Source organism: Notamacropus eugenii, chromosome 5 (genome assembly GCF_028372415.1).
Source record: "Notamacropus eugenii isolate mMacEug1 chromosome 5, mMacEug1.pri_v2, whole genome shotgun sequence".
Taxonomy (NCBI): Eukaryota; Metazoa; Chordata; class Mammalia; order Diprotodontia; family Macropodidae; genus Notamacropus; species Notamacropus eugenii.
The window spans coordinates 455995840-456009416 of NC_092876.1; the positions used below are offsets into that span (position 1 = coordinate 455995840).

Sequence of the window (13577 nt, forward strand, 5' to 3'; positions counted from 1 at the left end):
AGGAAACTGAGGCCCGTAGATATTAAATGATTTGCCCAAGGCCAGTAACGGAACAGGAATCTGAATCCAGGTCCTTTTATTACATATCCCTCATACTTTGCAATGCTGCCTCCTCTTTTAGGGGACGTTAAACTTGAAGGCATTCTTGTTCTGTGGTGGTAAGCATCAGGCTTTCAGTTACTTGTATAATCTGGATTAAAAACTACAGCAGTTTGTTTATTCCACATTTTTTTTTTATGAGTAGAAATAAACATTCCCTCAGGATGGTGAATACATATTTAAAAAGCTACAATAATACTGCAGTTTCTTCTTTTAGGTACTCTTACCCGTTTATAAAATTAAAGTTGTTGATGTCAAGCATTTCCTACCATTATTTATAGAGTTTACAACAATGAATTCTATATTCTTAAGGAAATCAACTGTTTTCAAGAACCTACAAATACAAATAATTGCTATGAAACCTCCATACCATTCTGATCTGTTCAGTAAGGCAGGTCTCCTAAGGGCCTCTGCTAAGTAAGACTCCACAAGCTGAGTGTGACTAAAGTGTACTTGAGCGGAATAAAATTGCAATTCTTGCAGAAATAAACCAAAATGTGTAGTTTTGCACATAATAGTCTTTTCCGAAAGCATGACTTAGTTAACATTGGTCATATGTGTTCTAATTCTGTTTATAAGAAAAATTCAACTTTCATTTTTTCTCATGTATCTAGTATTCATATTTAATTTTGCATTACTGAAGAGCATAGGTCATAGAATTTTAGAATTAAATGGGGCCCAATTGAAAATTTATTTTAACTGATAAGTAAAATAAAGTGCAGAGAGATTAAATGGCTTCCTTAATGCTCTGTAGTAAATTCAGGACTAGATCCCAGGTATCCAGACTCTAGTATGTTTCCCCCCTACTATGTGCTGCCTCTGTAGATTTTCTTTTTGCTCTCATCTTTTGATATTCATCTCTTTCATGTGATCGCTCACACTAGTACAGATAGCAAACCATTTATATATTCTCATTCTTTGAAATTCTTGTCCATATTTTTCAGAAGGGGCAGTTAGGTGCCATAGAGTCCTGGAAGTTGCTTGAAGTCAAGAAAACTCATTTTCCTGAGTTCAAATCTGGCTTCAGACACTTACTAGCTGTGTGACCCACGCCTCTACCTGCCTTGGTTTCCTTGTTTTTAAATTGGGGATAATATGAACAATCTCTCAAGGTTGTTTTGAGGATAAAATTAGAATATTTGTAAACTGCTTTGCAAATCTTTGAGTGCTATGTAATCACTAGCTATTATATCTGTTCTGCATCCTCTTAGTTTATCTGACTGATCTTTTTCAATAGCCATAGGTCATCCTGAGGCAGTTCTGTAATGTTTCTGGACTTGATACAAGCAATCTGTGTTGATACTGACAGGAATACTTGGAGAACAATGTCTATTAAAGGGATCCCTCTTCTATTTCGACCCACTCTCTAACGCTCTCCAAGATATTGGGAATCACCTTTGGTTTTGTGCGTTGGCTGATCTTCTATGGAGGGGCTATAAGAAGAGACATGGACAAAAACCACATAGAACTGATGGGTTACAATTTATACTTGTGGAGGGTGTTCGTTGTGTCGTCAAAAGCATTGAACTATCAGTTCATTCATAGTTTGAGGAAAGAGGCAAAACTCTCAAAAACTTGTTTCAAAAAGTGTCATTAGCAGATGATTCTTAGAAGTAACATTCTCGGTCCTTTAAATACTTCCCTTCATTAATCTTTCAAATAATCCTTTAACTTCTCATCTAATGAGTTTGAACCTTAAACATTGTATCCAAAAACTTTTTTTCCATCCCCCAAACTTTTAGTCAATTTTTTGAGAGCGTGTGTGAGGGCGTACACTCTGTGAAATTAAACTATACGTTCTAATATGGTCATCTAATACCTACCATCAGTATTAGGAAATTTTCTGTACTCTGTTTGCTCAGGCAACAATATTTTTATATACCATTGAAATGAAATCATAAGCTAGTCCAATGACCATTTATGTTGAAATATTATATTTCATTATATTATACATATTCAGTTTTTTAAAGTGCTGGACTTTCCCCATTCCTTTCCCCTATCTTTGTAAGCTCTAAGCTTCCTCTTAGGCGACTGGTGGTACAGTGGAAAGAACCTTGCACCTAGAGTCAGGAGGCTCCTCTTCATGAGTTCAAATCTGCTCTCAGGCACTTACTAGTTCTGTGATCTTGGACCAGTCATTTTTTGCTCAGTTTCCTCATCTACAAAATGAGCTGGAGAAGGAAGTGGCAAATTTCTCCAGTATTTTTGCCAAGAAAACTCTAAATGGAGTTATGGAGAGTGGGATATAACTGAAAAATGACAATGACAAAAGTTATCATTCAGCTCTAAATCCCATGATTCTATGATATTTAAAGACATTTTTATTTTGCTTTTCAAGTACTTACTTTACTTGAGAAACAGCAAATGGGATAGTGCATAGAATATTATACCTGGAGTCACAGGATCATAGATTTGGAGGTGAAAGAATCCTTAGATGCTATTAAGTCCAAATGTCTCACTTTACAGAAAAGGAAACTGAGACACAGAGAGGTTAGGAGAATTGAGTTCAAATATTTTCCCTGACACTAGCTGGGTGCCCATTAGCAAATAAATAACCTAACCTCTCTGCAATTCATTTTCCCTGTCTGTAAAATGGGGATGAGAATGTTCACTTAAAAGGACTATTGTGAGGTTCAAGTTCAAACTATTAGGTTTCAGTGAAGGACCCCCAGGTCTTACCATCTGCCTTGCCACTGGGTCCTTTGGGGTCCGGTTATTTGCGCTACCACTATAACTTCTAGCCCCTGATGTAGGACTTATGGACGGACTCTTATGATCTCTAAGCTTTGTCTTCCACACTGAACTCAGTCCTTTGGGGCTTTTCCATCTGCCCTGCAGATGAATTCCTTTATCTTTGCCATCTCTGCCTATTAGAACGTGACCTTCTAGAGAACAAGGTCTGTCTCACTTTTTTCCTCTGTGCATTCCAAGGGCTTAGTGCAGTGCTTGGCACATTCTCAACCTTTATTAATGCTTTGTCATTCATTCATTCATGAGTAGCTTTATACAACTCATAGTGTCTTAACATTCTTCCTAAAGAGTTTTAAAATTTAGAGTGCTTAAGTTTCGTATCATAATCCTGACATGTTGTTGATTAATATAATGACTATATTAAATCATCTGAATGGTATATGGGAGCCTTGCTTCTCCAGTCTGCTGCCCTTCTCAGTCACTACCACAAATGACTGCATAATAGGGAGTGAAGACTCATTTATATGCTGGTAATGTCTGTGAACTTTTATGGAATGAGGATATGGAGAGAGACTGTCTAGCCTAGCTAATCTGCCACTGCAGATAAAAGCCTTGGGCAAACGTGGAGGGATGGAAGAGATTCGAATCAGGCTACAGAGAATACTTTCCTCTCTGTGCTTAGAGAATATGCATTTCCATCATGGACAGAAGAGAGCAGAACAGGAAAGAGCCATGTACTGCAGGAAATGACAGCCCTTATTGTCTTTGGTTCATATTCTATAAACTGAAGGGTGGAACCCTTGGGTAGTAATGAGGTTGGCTATAAATAGCTTTGGACTGACAAGCTGGTAGTTCTGTTACAACAAACACATGAAGGTGTCATCCTTTCTTTGAAAATTCAGCATCTGTATACCTTCTCCCCAGAACCCTCCTCTCTCCAGTACTTAGCTGTGCAGCAAGATGTCTTTCCGGGAATTCACGGTCAGCTCATTATTTTCCTGTAGCCAATCTCTCAATGTTTTTCTCTTCTAGGCAAATATCAACATCCCAATGGGAGCCTTTCGGCCAGGAGCAGGACAGCCTCCCAAAAGAAAAGAATTTACTCCTGAAACAGATGAGGTAAGGGCAGGTGATGAAAACATGGGCGGAGATGCTTTTTGTAAGCTCCATCTCTTCCCGGTAGAGGGCAGCAGAGGCCACGAGCTGGTCCATGAGTAGCTCTTTCTGGGCTTGGGAGTCTAACTGATACTGACTAACCTGGTCTGGAGACATCTTCTCCATCTATCTCCCACTATATTGAGTGAAGTGACTTTTTTTCCCCAGTACCTAGTTTAATTAGTTTTGAGCCAATTTTCCCATGCGATTGTATTTTAAAACTTAGTTAAGCTTTGTATTATTTGTATATTGGTACAAAAGGATTCCTTAAATATTTGTTGATTGATTTGGGGGCTGATTCATGGGAGTGGGGGGAATGTGAGGAGAGAGGGTGGAGGTTCATTCTGGTTTTTATAATTCTATCCAATCAATTTAATGCATTTGCTCCAGCTTGGAGGTTTGTGGGATGGATCTGAGTGGGATGGACTCGGGCAACCCAAGCTGAGTGGGTGGGTAGGTAGGAAGCCAACAAAGTTGTGTGGGAGCATTAAATAGGCAAACAAACAAAAATTTTAAAGTACATTAAGTAAAAAATTTCCCTTCCAAAACAACATCAATAACACTTCTGCCATGAGCTCTCCCAGACAATCCTCCTTGCGCCTTTTTCTCTCCTTCCTCTTTTTGACCAAGAAACTGTTGAGCTAAAATGGAAGTCAGACTAAAAAGGCGAATAGTGAAGCCAAAATGAAGGTTCTTTCTTTACTTTTAAATGCTTGTTTCTTTCCCTCTGTGTAACATCCCTGATGAAACGGGGAGAGTTTGGCTTTAAAGAAATAATAATTTAAAAGTTTTAGAAGCATTTGCTACAATAAGGCAAAGGAAATGGAATCTAACGGGGCCCATGGGGCAGAGAAGATAGGTATTAAAACTTTTTTTTAAAGGTTATTTTAACTCCAAGGACCGAGTGATTTGATGTTGAACACCAAATACCCAACCTGTGGTTTCTAATAAAACTTTATTCGCTGTGTCCAATATTTTCTTTATGAACATTCTTGAAGTAGTTTTAAGTTCTTATGCCAAAAAGAAATGAGCAATTTAGAAGAAGCACTTGGAGGACTTTATTGACATGGCCAGAGGCCCAATCCTCTCCATTTTCTCCATTTCCAGGCCCAGAGTTACCAGTGCTACCTAGATATTTGGATTGGTGTAGATGGATAGATAGATAGGTAGATGGATAGACAGATGATGGATAGATGGATGGATGGATGGATGGCTAGCACATTTTTAAAATATTTCTATGTGCCATGTACTGTGTCAGGTGCTGGGGCTATAAAAATAAAGAATTTACATTCTCAACGAGCTTACCTTCTAATAGGGGAGGACAAAACCTAAAGAGTAGCTAGAAAAAGGGAAAGCGAGGAGGGTGCTTATGTTAGGACCAGTATGGAATATCTCAGTCTATTTTACTTTTGTGAATGTATTTGTTCCTCTGATCTACTACATTAACTGTCTTTATATGTAGGGTACTTCTGACCTTAGGTCATGAGACCAGGGTTCTGACGCCTCCTCATTGCTCACATGTGTGATCACCCTGATTGTCTGGGGAAATGTGAAATAAAATCTTCCACTAGGAGCCTGGAGAGTCAAGACAACATAGTTTTCAGGGGCAGATGGGATAATTTCCTCCCTTTTCGAGATCTCTTTGATCTGGTAGAAGACAGGAAAGTTCATTTTCAATGGCAAATTTTAGTTGCTGTTAAATCCCTCCGTTAAGACAGTCATCACTGCCATTGTGCACCAGATGAACTAGGACACTTTTTCATGGGAATAGGCGGTTCATCTCCTAATTTAACTTTGAAGATGAGAGAGGCTGATAAAAAAAAAAAAAGCAAGTTACTTGTAAGGATAAGAAGAAACTAGCCTGAGGTGAAGATTATAATGAAAAGAAAAATTCTGAGGCATCAGATTCAAAGGCAGTTCAGGGGGTGCGACAGACTTGGTATTCTTTCATTCAATTTCTTGTCTAAAAATTCCAAGAGAAACAGGTAGGGTTATGTCACACCAGGGCATTGTCCAACTTGGGCACACCTGGACCTCAGCTGAAAATCTTTCCTTACTCATTTATTTTTGAGCAATTTTATGGGCATATGGCGATATTACTCCAGAATTCGTTTAGGTAGTCGTGGCATTATCTTTCTCTAGGGCTTCATTCATGTGGTCTTTATTGATCTGACAATTTTAGGGACCTGTAGGTTCCTAAAACGGATTTCAGATACTAGAAATGGTGCTTTGGCACTACAGATGTGTTCCCTACTCACTCTACTTCCTTCCTTCCTTCCTTCCTTCCTTCCTTCCTTCCTTCCTTCCTTCCTTCCTTCCTTCCTTCCTTCCTTCCTTCCTTCCTTCCTTCCTTCCTTCCTTCCTTCCTTTATAAGACTTCATTATGAGAAGGCATACAATAAAATACTGACAGATAAGCCTTCTTTGAGTCTACAGCTCATTTTGACTTTACATAATACCCATCCGGAGATCAGATCATACTCACAAAGCCTAAACAGGATTAATTATAACAATGAAAGCTAAAGATAGACCATTAAGTCTGGGTCCTTTTTGTTGTGCACCCACAGGGGCAATGATGAAGCAGCAGGCATAGGTTACATTTATAATATACAAAAGATTTCAAAACAAACTCTCCCAATACCATGGTTAGGTACATAGTGATCTTTTCTACTTGATGGAAAGGAAGTGATATTATTCTTTCACCACGACACAGAGAGTCACTGGCAGAGAGAGACACAGAATCGATCAATTCTTAACCCACTTAGGGTTATTCGTTAGCTAACAGGGCTTTGTCTGTGATCCATAGTCTCTCAGGTTCCAAGAAAGGGCACAGGGTTGCATGAGATGGTGAAGGTATGAGCGTAATCTGTAAGTTTCTTTAGAAGTCCACATTATATGGAATAGAAGTATCTCCCTCTGTTTGCTGTTGTGGTTCTGCATTACATCACAGGAACAAAGCAGTGTTCTGCCCTGGAAGGAGTTCTAGAGTCAGAGAACCAGGGCTCAAGTCCCACCTCTGATACTACTTGTGTCACCTCAAACAAATCATTTACTCTCCTAGAGTCTCAGTATCTTAATTTGTAAAATGACAGTATTGTATTAGATTAAAGGGTCTAAACATGGGATAAATGAACTTGTTTTAAAGATATTTAGATAGCTGTATTTCAATATAATTGGTTTCCTTTATAATCCTATGTATTTCATTTACTTAGAATATTATTTTAAATCTTAAATTTAAAATTTAATTCAAAACATTATTATTTATTTAAAACATCATTTATTATTTATTTAAAAACATTCTGAGTAAGGATCCATGGGCCTCACTAGTTTGCCAGTGACATTCATGGCACACACAATGATTAAGAACCCTTGGATTAGATGGTTCCTTCTAATGTAGAAACATTTAGTTCATTAACTGATTATTTTGCCATTATGATAATAAGTAATTGTTTTTGACTCATTTTGTCAAGGATTGATGACCTGGTTGTTCTCACTCAATTGCCTGAAATGATTGTAAATCAGACTTTTTTTTTGCTCTGCCACTTTTCCACAGAAATTCTGTCACTTGGTTCTTGCTGGAACAATTAATATGTTCCTTAAAACAATTGCCTTCATTAAATGTTTAGGGAATTATTTTGCCATTAACGATTGTGATTTTACCCTCATTTTATCTTTCTCTGCTGGTTCTGACACATCCTAAAAGTGGAGACTTCATTTAATGTCCATGTGAACACATTTTTCCATTGCAAAAACCAGTACGCACACCTGTGTGGTTTCTTCACACCTTTGGGCTTCTGTTTCCTCTCATGTAAAATGGAGGAGGTAACTTTGGGGGAGAGGCAGCAAGTTTCTTGGAAAGAATGTTGGACTTGAAATCAAGATATTTAGACTTTAATTTCAGCTCAAAACTTTCTCATTTGTATATTGATGGGCTAGTCAACTAATCGTTCTCTGCCTCAGTTTCCTTATCTGTAAAATGGGGTTAATAATATTTACCCTGCCTACTCCACAGAATTGTGAGGAATGTTCTTTATAAACTTTAACATGTGATGTAAATGTGATATTTTTTTCCTAAGTGCTCTTCACCTGGTAGACATTATGAACTTATTGAATTGCATTGGATTTTAAAGTCCTTACCAGTTCTAAAAGTGTGTGATTCTGTGAATTCTGCACCATGCTGTGTTATGGACAGGAATATCCCCAAATCTCTGAAGAACATAAAGTGATGTTCCAGTCACTGTACTCCTTTTTGGCTGGGAGACCAATGGTTATGGTGAATTTGGAGAGGCAGGTGCAATGTGACCCCTGGAGCTACATTCCATCCTTTTTGGTGGTTGGTAACTCTCATGGCTGGGCCAGCTGCCACAGCTGGAATAAGGTGGGGTAGGGTGGAAGGGAGAGATATATTTCCAGTGTTTCAAGTTCTGAAGTGGTTTCAGAACACATTTTCCTTTAGAAGTAACACTGTAAAAAATCATTAGGTCTCAGTGGCATCATGGATTTGGTTGCGTCCTGTGAGTTTGAATGGGAACATAATTTTCATTTATGGCATGGCAACTATGGTGCAAATGTATTCTGAAGCTCCCCACACCAATTTATAAATGGCTGTAAGTGATCTTCAGTCAGGGGGTGCTGTACAGTTGGGTGCTCAAGTGTATCTCAGTTCTACCGCTTATGACATGGTATGAGAATGGATTAGTTATTTAAACTTTCTGGTGGAATTAATATTAAACCTAGATATAATCTATGTACCCAGTACCATCTCCTGGTGCAGATCAATACCCATACTTGAATGGCACAATGGGTAGATGAGAACAATTTGTTGTAATGGTCATGAAGACAACTGAAGCAGGCACTGAGGAGCACTTAGAGCTTGGTTAGACATTGAGATGCCAAGGTTATCCCTGCATCCTGGGTCATCACCAGTTGACTTGACTGTTGTCCTGCCACTGGACTGTGATGACTCAGAAGAGAGAGTATGGCTGATGACTTTGTGCAACCCTGCCTCATTTAAATCCAATTTATGCTCCATTCAAGACATGATATCACTGGCTTTCTTTAAAAAAAGCTATGAATATCTTGGTCTGAGACCAGATTTGAACCCAGAAAGACGAGTCTTCCTGACTTCAGGCCCAGTGCTCTGTGAGGGTAGTACAGCTGCTGATTGAAAAGAGATTTGTAGTTTCCCTCTTTAATTTTTAAATCAAACAACTCATTCTATCTTCTACTGCCTCTATTTACAAATGAGAAATTGATAAAATAAACATACTTGTTAGTTAAAAATCTGAAGAAGAAGACTTTTATGTGGGAGGGAAGTTGGAGTTAGTTTGTACTAACTACACTAAATGCTTTAGGGAACAACAGCTCACTATAGGAAGATTATCATTGTTGTTTCAGTTCTGTCTTATCACTCATGACCTCATTTGGGGTTTTCTTGACAAAGGTACTGGAGGAGTTTGCCATTTTCTTTTCTGGCTCATTTTTTTTAAAGATGAGGAAATTGAGGTAAACAGAATTAAGTGACTTGCCCAGGATCACACAACTAGTAAGTGTCTGAGGCCAGATTTGAGCTCATCAAAAGGAGTCTTTCTGATTCCAGGCCCAGCACTCTACCCACTGCACCACCAGCTGCCCCTACAGGGATATTAGTGGTAGAGATATCTGGTGATTCACAGGTGAAAAATCCAACAAAAGAGCCAGCAATCAATCCCATGGTCATATCTATTATCGAATACACAATGTAAGATAAACTAGAGATCCCTAAAATAAGGAGGCAGTTTTGTACTTATAGCTTTCTACGTGCTGAAGTCAGCCTGAACCATTTTGAGGAAGCTGGTTGGTTTTCTGTTCCTCCTCCTTTTAGGCCCCAGTATTTAGTGACCTAGTCCCATAACAGCTGGAACAGAAGTACCAAACATTTCCTCCCAACATCTGGGGCAATCTTTTCACTGTACCAGCTCTGTCCTTGTGGAGAGAGGGCTTGAACTTAGCATAGGTTCTACATAGGTTTGATCCCACCAGATTAAAAAATGGCATATCTCCTAACCCTGGGCAAGCTTCCAAAAGCCCTTCTTTGGGCACTGATAATGGACTATCTGGTCTCTAAACCCAGAACAGGCTATTCCCAGACCTCCTCATAGCTTGATCTTCTGACTCTTAGAAATTTGCAAGAAAATAGCCATCATTAATCTTCACTTAAATGCAGAAAAGAATCAAAGCAAAAGCAGGGCAATGCAGACTCCAGTTCATGCCAGCTACCAGTAAGAGAGGGCCTGAGGCTCTGCCTCACCCAAAGATACTCAGCAATTCATCCACATTCTTGGGTGAAACATCCTAGAAACAGTCCCAAGTAAGAGAATTGCTCTTACTGACTAGGGTCTTTTAAATTGCCATTTACATTTCGATTGGCTGCATAGTCACATCTTTCATCACATCTAGTAGACCAGAAACATTTCCAAAATATATGCCTTTTAAAAAATCTGTGTGGGAATTGCATCAGCCAAACCTTCTAGGCCTCCTTGGACTCCTTGGACTGATGGGTCAGTTCTTTATTACACCTTCATGACACTTTCATTCTCCAAAAAGTGGAAGAAGCAGCAATGGGGGCTGCTGTTTGAAACTTGATTTTGACAAAGAGGAAATGGTGGTTGAAATAAAAATGATGGGAATGTTGGACAAAGGTGACTGCTTCATGTTAGACTTTGTGTTGAGGCAGAGGAAAGCTGATCATAATCTGACATCAGCTGTAGATACTGGGGAAGCAGATTTCAAAGGCTTTTATAAAAAAAGGGGTTAGATTTCATAGGTGGAGCCAACTCAAGAAGATTGGGAAACTCTTAAGAATGAATCATTTTTAAAAAGAAATTATTTGCATTCTGAATGCCAGATAAATTGATCATTTTCATATACAAAACTGAACCAGAAAAGAAGATTTCTTGTGAAGCCATGAATCTCTATCATGCAGTTTGATTTTCCTTTTAAGAATATAAGAAATCCACCATGTAATTTCCAAAGATGTCCTGCTTTTCTGTCCTTCCTTTTGGTCCTCTTTCTGGTCTCTTTGGTGTATTTAAAATGTTTCAGTAGCCCTCTTGTTTTCCTTTTTATTTTTGATAGCTTTATAGTTAGTTCTCTCCTCTCCAGCACCTACCTCCAAAAGAAAAAAAGGGAGGGGGTGGAGTCCTGTAATAAATATGAATAATCAAGAAAAACAAATTCCCACTTTGACTGTGTCCAAAAGTTCGTGTCATCTCCAGCTTGGGTCCATCACCTCTCTAATATGAAGGAGGTAACATGTTTTGTCACTGGTTATCTGGAATCATCATTGGTTATTTCATTAACCAGAGTTTAAGGAATAAAAGTCTAAAGGCACAAAGAGGAAAAAATTCTGTTGAGGGAGAAAAGAGGAGTTGTCTAAAGAGGTTGATACAGATGGATACCATGGAATTCATTAACCAGTTTGGAGTTGAAAGACAAGCACTGGAGATAGAAACAAGGGTAGGGAATGGAAAATGAATATAAAAGAATGTCATGGCCCAGTAAAGGCTAATAATGAATGATCTGGAGAAAAGGGGCTTTTTCTTCCCTATTCTGAGGAAACAGAAGAGGATTAAAGAAGAGATCGAGTGCTATTCAGGTGGATAAGACTATGATAACAGATGATAGAAGAGAAAATTACTCAACTACTATTTTGCTTATTTTCTTTTCTGAGGAGAATAATCTTTGCATTAGAAAGGAAAAAATAAAATGTCTAGTAGAGTATTTAAATCCAAGATAAATAAGCATGTAGTAAGAGAATACCTAGCTGCTCTCAATGAATTTAAGTCATCAGGCTCAGATTATATATATCCCAGGGTGCTGAGCCAGTCAATGTAATAGCTGAGGTGCTATCAGAAATCCTTGAAAGATCATGGAGAATGAGAGAAGTATTGATCAGAGAGGGAAAATGGCCCAGCTTTCAAGGAAAGTACTTACAAACTATAGGTCAATTTATCAATAAGCATCTATTAACAATCCACTATGTGCTGGGCACTGTGTTAAGCGCTGGATCAATGAGCTTAGCTTCAGTTCCTGGGCAGATTTCCAGGATGTATTACTAAACGTGTAGTTCATAAATACCTCCAAGGGGGAACAGTGCTTGGTAAGTTTAAGAACATGCCATGTCAGACCAGCTTCATTGTATTTTTAAGGGTTATTGTACTAGTAGACCAGGAGGATGTGGTAGATGTAATCTACTTTGATTTGAGCAAAGCATTGGACAGATACAAGTAGGTACAGAATGGGTAGGCTCTCACCGAGGGAGGTATCTTGTGGAGTGCTTAAAGTATTTTTCCCTGGTTTCATAATGCCCCAAATTTTTTTTATCAGGATCATTGATACAGTCTTATATAGCACGTGCATCAATTATGCAGATGACACAAAGCTTTGAGGGAAAGAAAGACCTAGGGATGTAAGTGGATCACTTCCAGATGGTTCAGAGGAATGTAGCCAGGATGTGGAGAGGACTCAGAGTCATGGCACAGGACAAATGCTTGAAAGCGCTGCAGATATTAAACTAGGAAAAAAGAAGACTTCAAATACTTGAAAAATTGTCATGTGGAAGAAAAGTTATACTTGTTCTCTGTGGTTCAAGTCATTCCAGTCATGTCTGATTCTTCATGACCCCATTTTTTCTGGGCAAAGATCCCGGAGTGTTTTGTCACTTCTTTCTCCTGATCATTTTACAGGTAAGACAACTGAGGCAAACAGGGTTAAGTGACTTGCCCAGGGTCACACAGGTAGTAAGTACCTAAGGCTAGATTTAAACTTAGGAAGCTGCATCTTATTGACTGTAGGCTCAGCACTCTACCCACTGTGCCATCAAGCTGCCCATACTTGTCCCATTTGGCCCCCAAAGGAAGAACTAAGAGTAATAATTGAAGGTGGAAATTGAAGAAAGACTGTTTTGTGTTTGACGTAAGGAAAAACTTCCTAATTAGAATTTATCCAAAAGTGTAACCAAGAGCTTTGGGAGATAATGGCTTCCCAACTCATGAAAAGTCCTTATTTGAAGACTGAATGACTACTTCATGACTTCCTTGCAAAGGATTTTATAGATGAGATTCTTTGGCAGGAATTATTTGGATTAGATTGCCTCTGAGATCCTCATAACGTTGAACTTCTCTATCACCAAGAGTTTATAAAAAGTGACCATCTGCCTATTTCCTGCCCCAAACAAAGCAAGATTCTTAAATTCAGAGAAATCAGAACAGTTAATGCACAATGTTCATTTTTTTAATGGAAGCTTTGTTAAATAAACAACCCTTACAGAACACCATTTGGATGCCTAAATTGAAAAACACCTTTATTTTTTGTTGTATGCATCCTGATCTATTGAAAACAGAACTCTGTATCTTGCTAAAGAAGAATATGATACACTAAGATTTAAATTCCTTGGAAGAAGAGTTTCATTCAAATATTAGATACTACTCTCATTGGCATTATTTTTATTCTTTGTAAGTTCATGTAACAACTCTTTGCACGTATAAATACAAATGCAGACATTACTTTTGTGTATAAAATTTGCAAATACATCGTGGTGGGATGTTACAGAGATACAGAATGTAATTTTACCCAGGAGTTTAACAGGTTGA

At 38.4% G+C, this 13577-nt stretch overlaps 1 protein-coding gene across 1 annotated transcript in view; it reads left to right on the forward strand.

Annotated features, from left to right (window-relative positions):
- Window positions 1-13577, forward strand: part of SMPX (small muscle protein X-linked) — an 89712-nt gene that overhangs the window by 22196 nt on the left and 53939 nt on the right. Inside the window, exon 3 of the mRNA XM_072615288.1 lies at window positions 3823-3909. Coding sequence (XP_072471389.1) covers window positions 3823-3909 — 87 coding nt within the window. The remainder of the gene's footprint in view (window positions 1-3822; window positions 3910-13577) is intronic.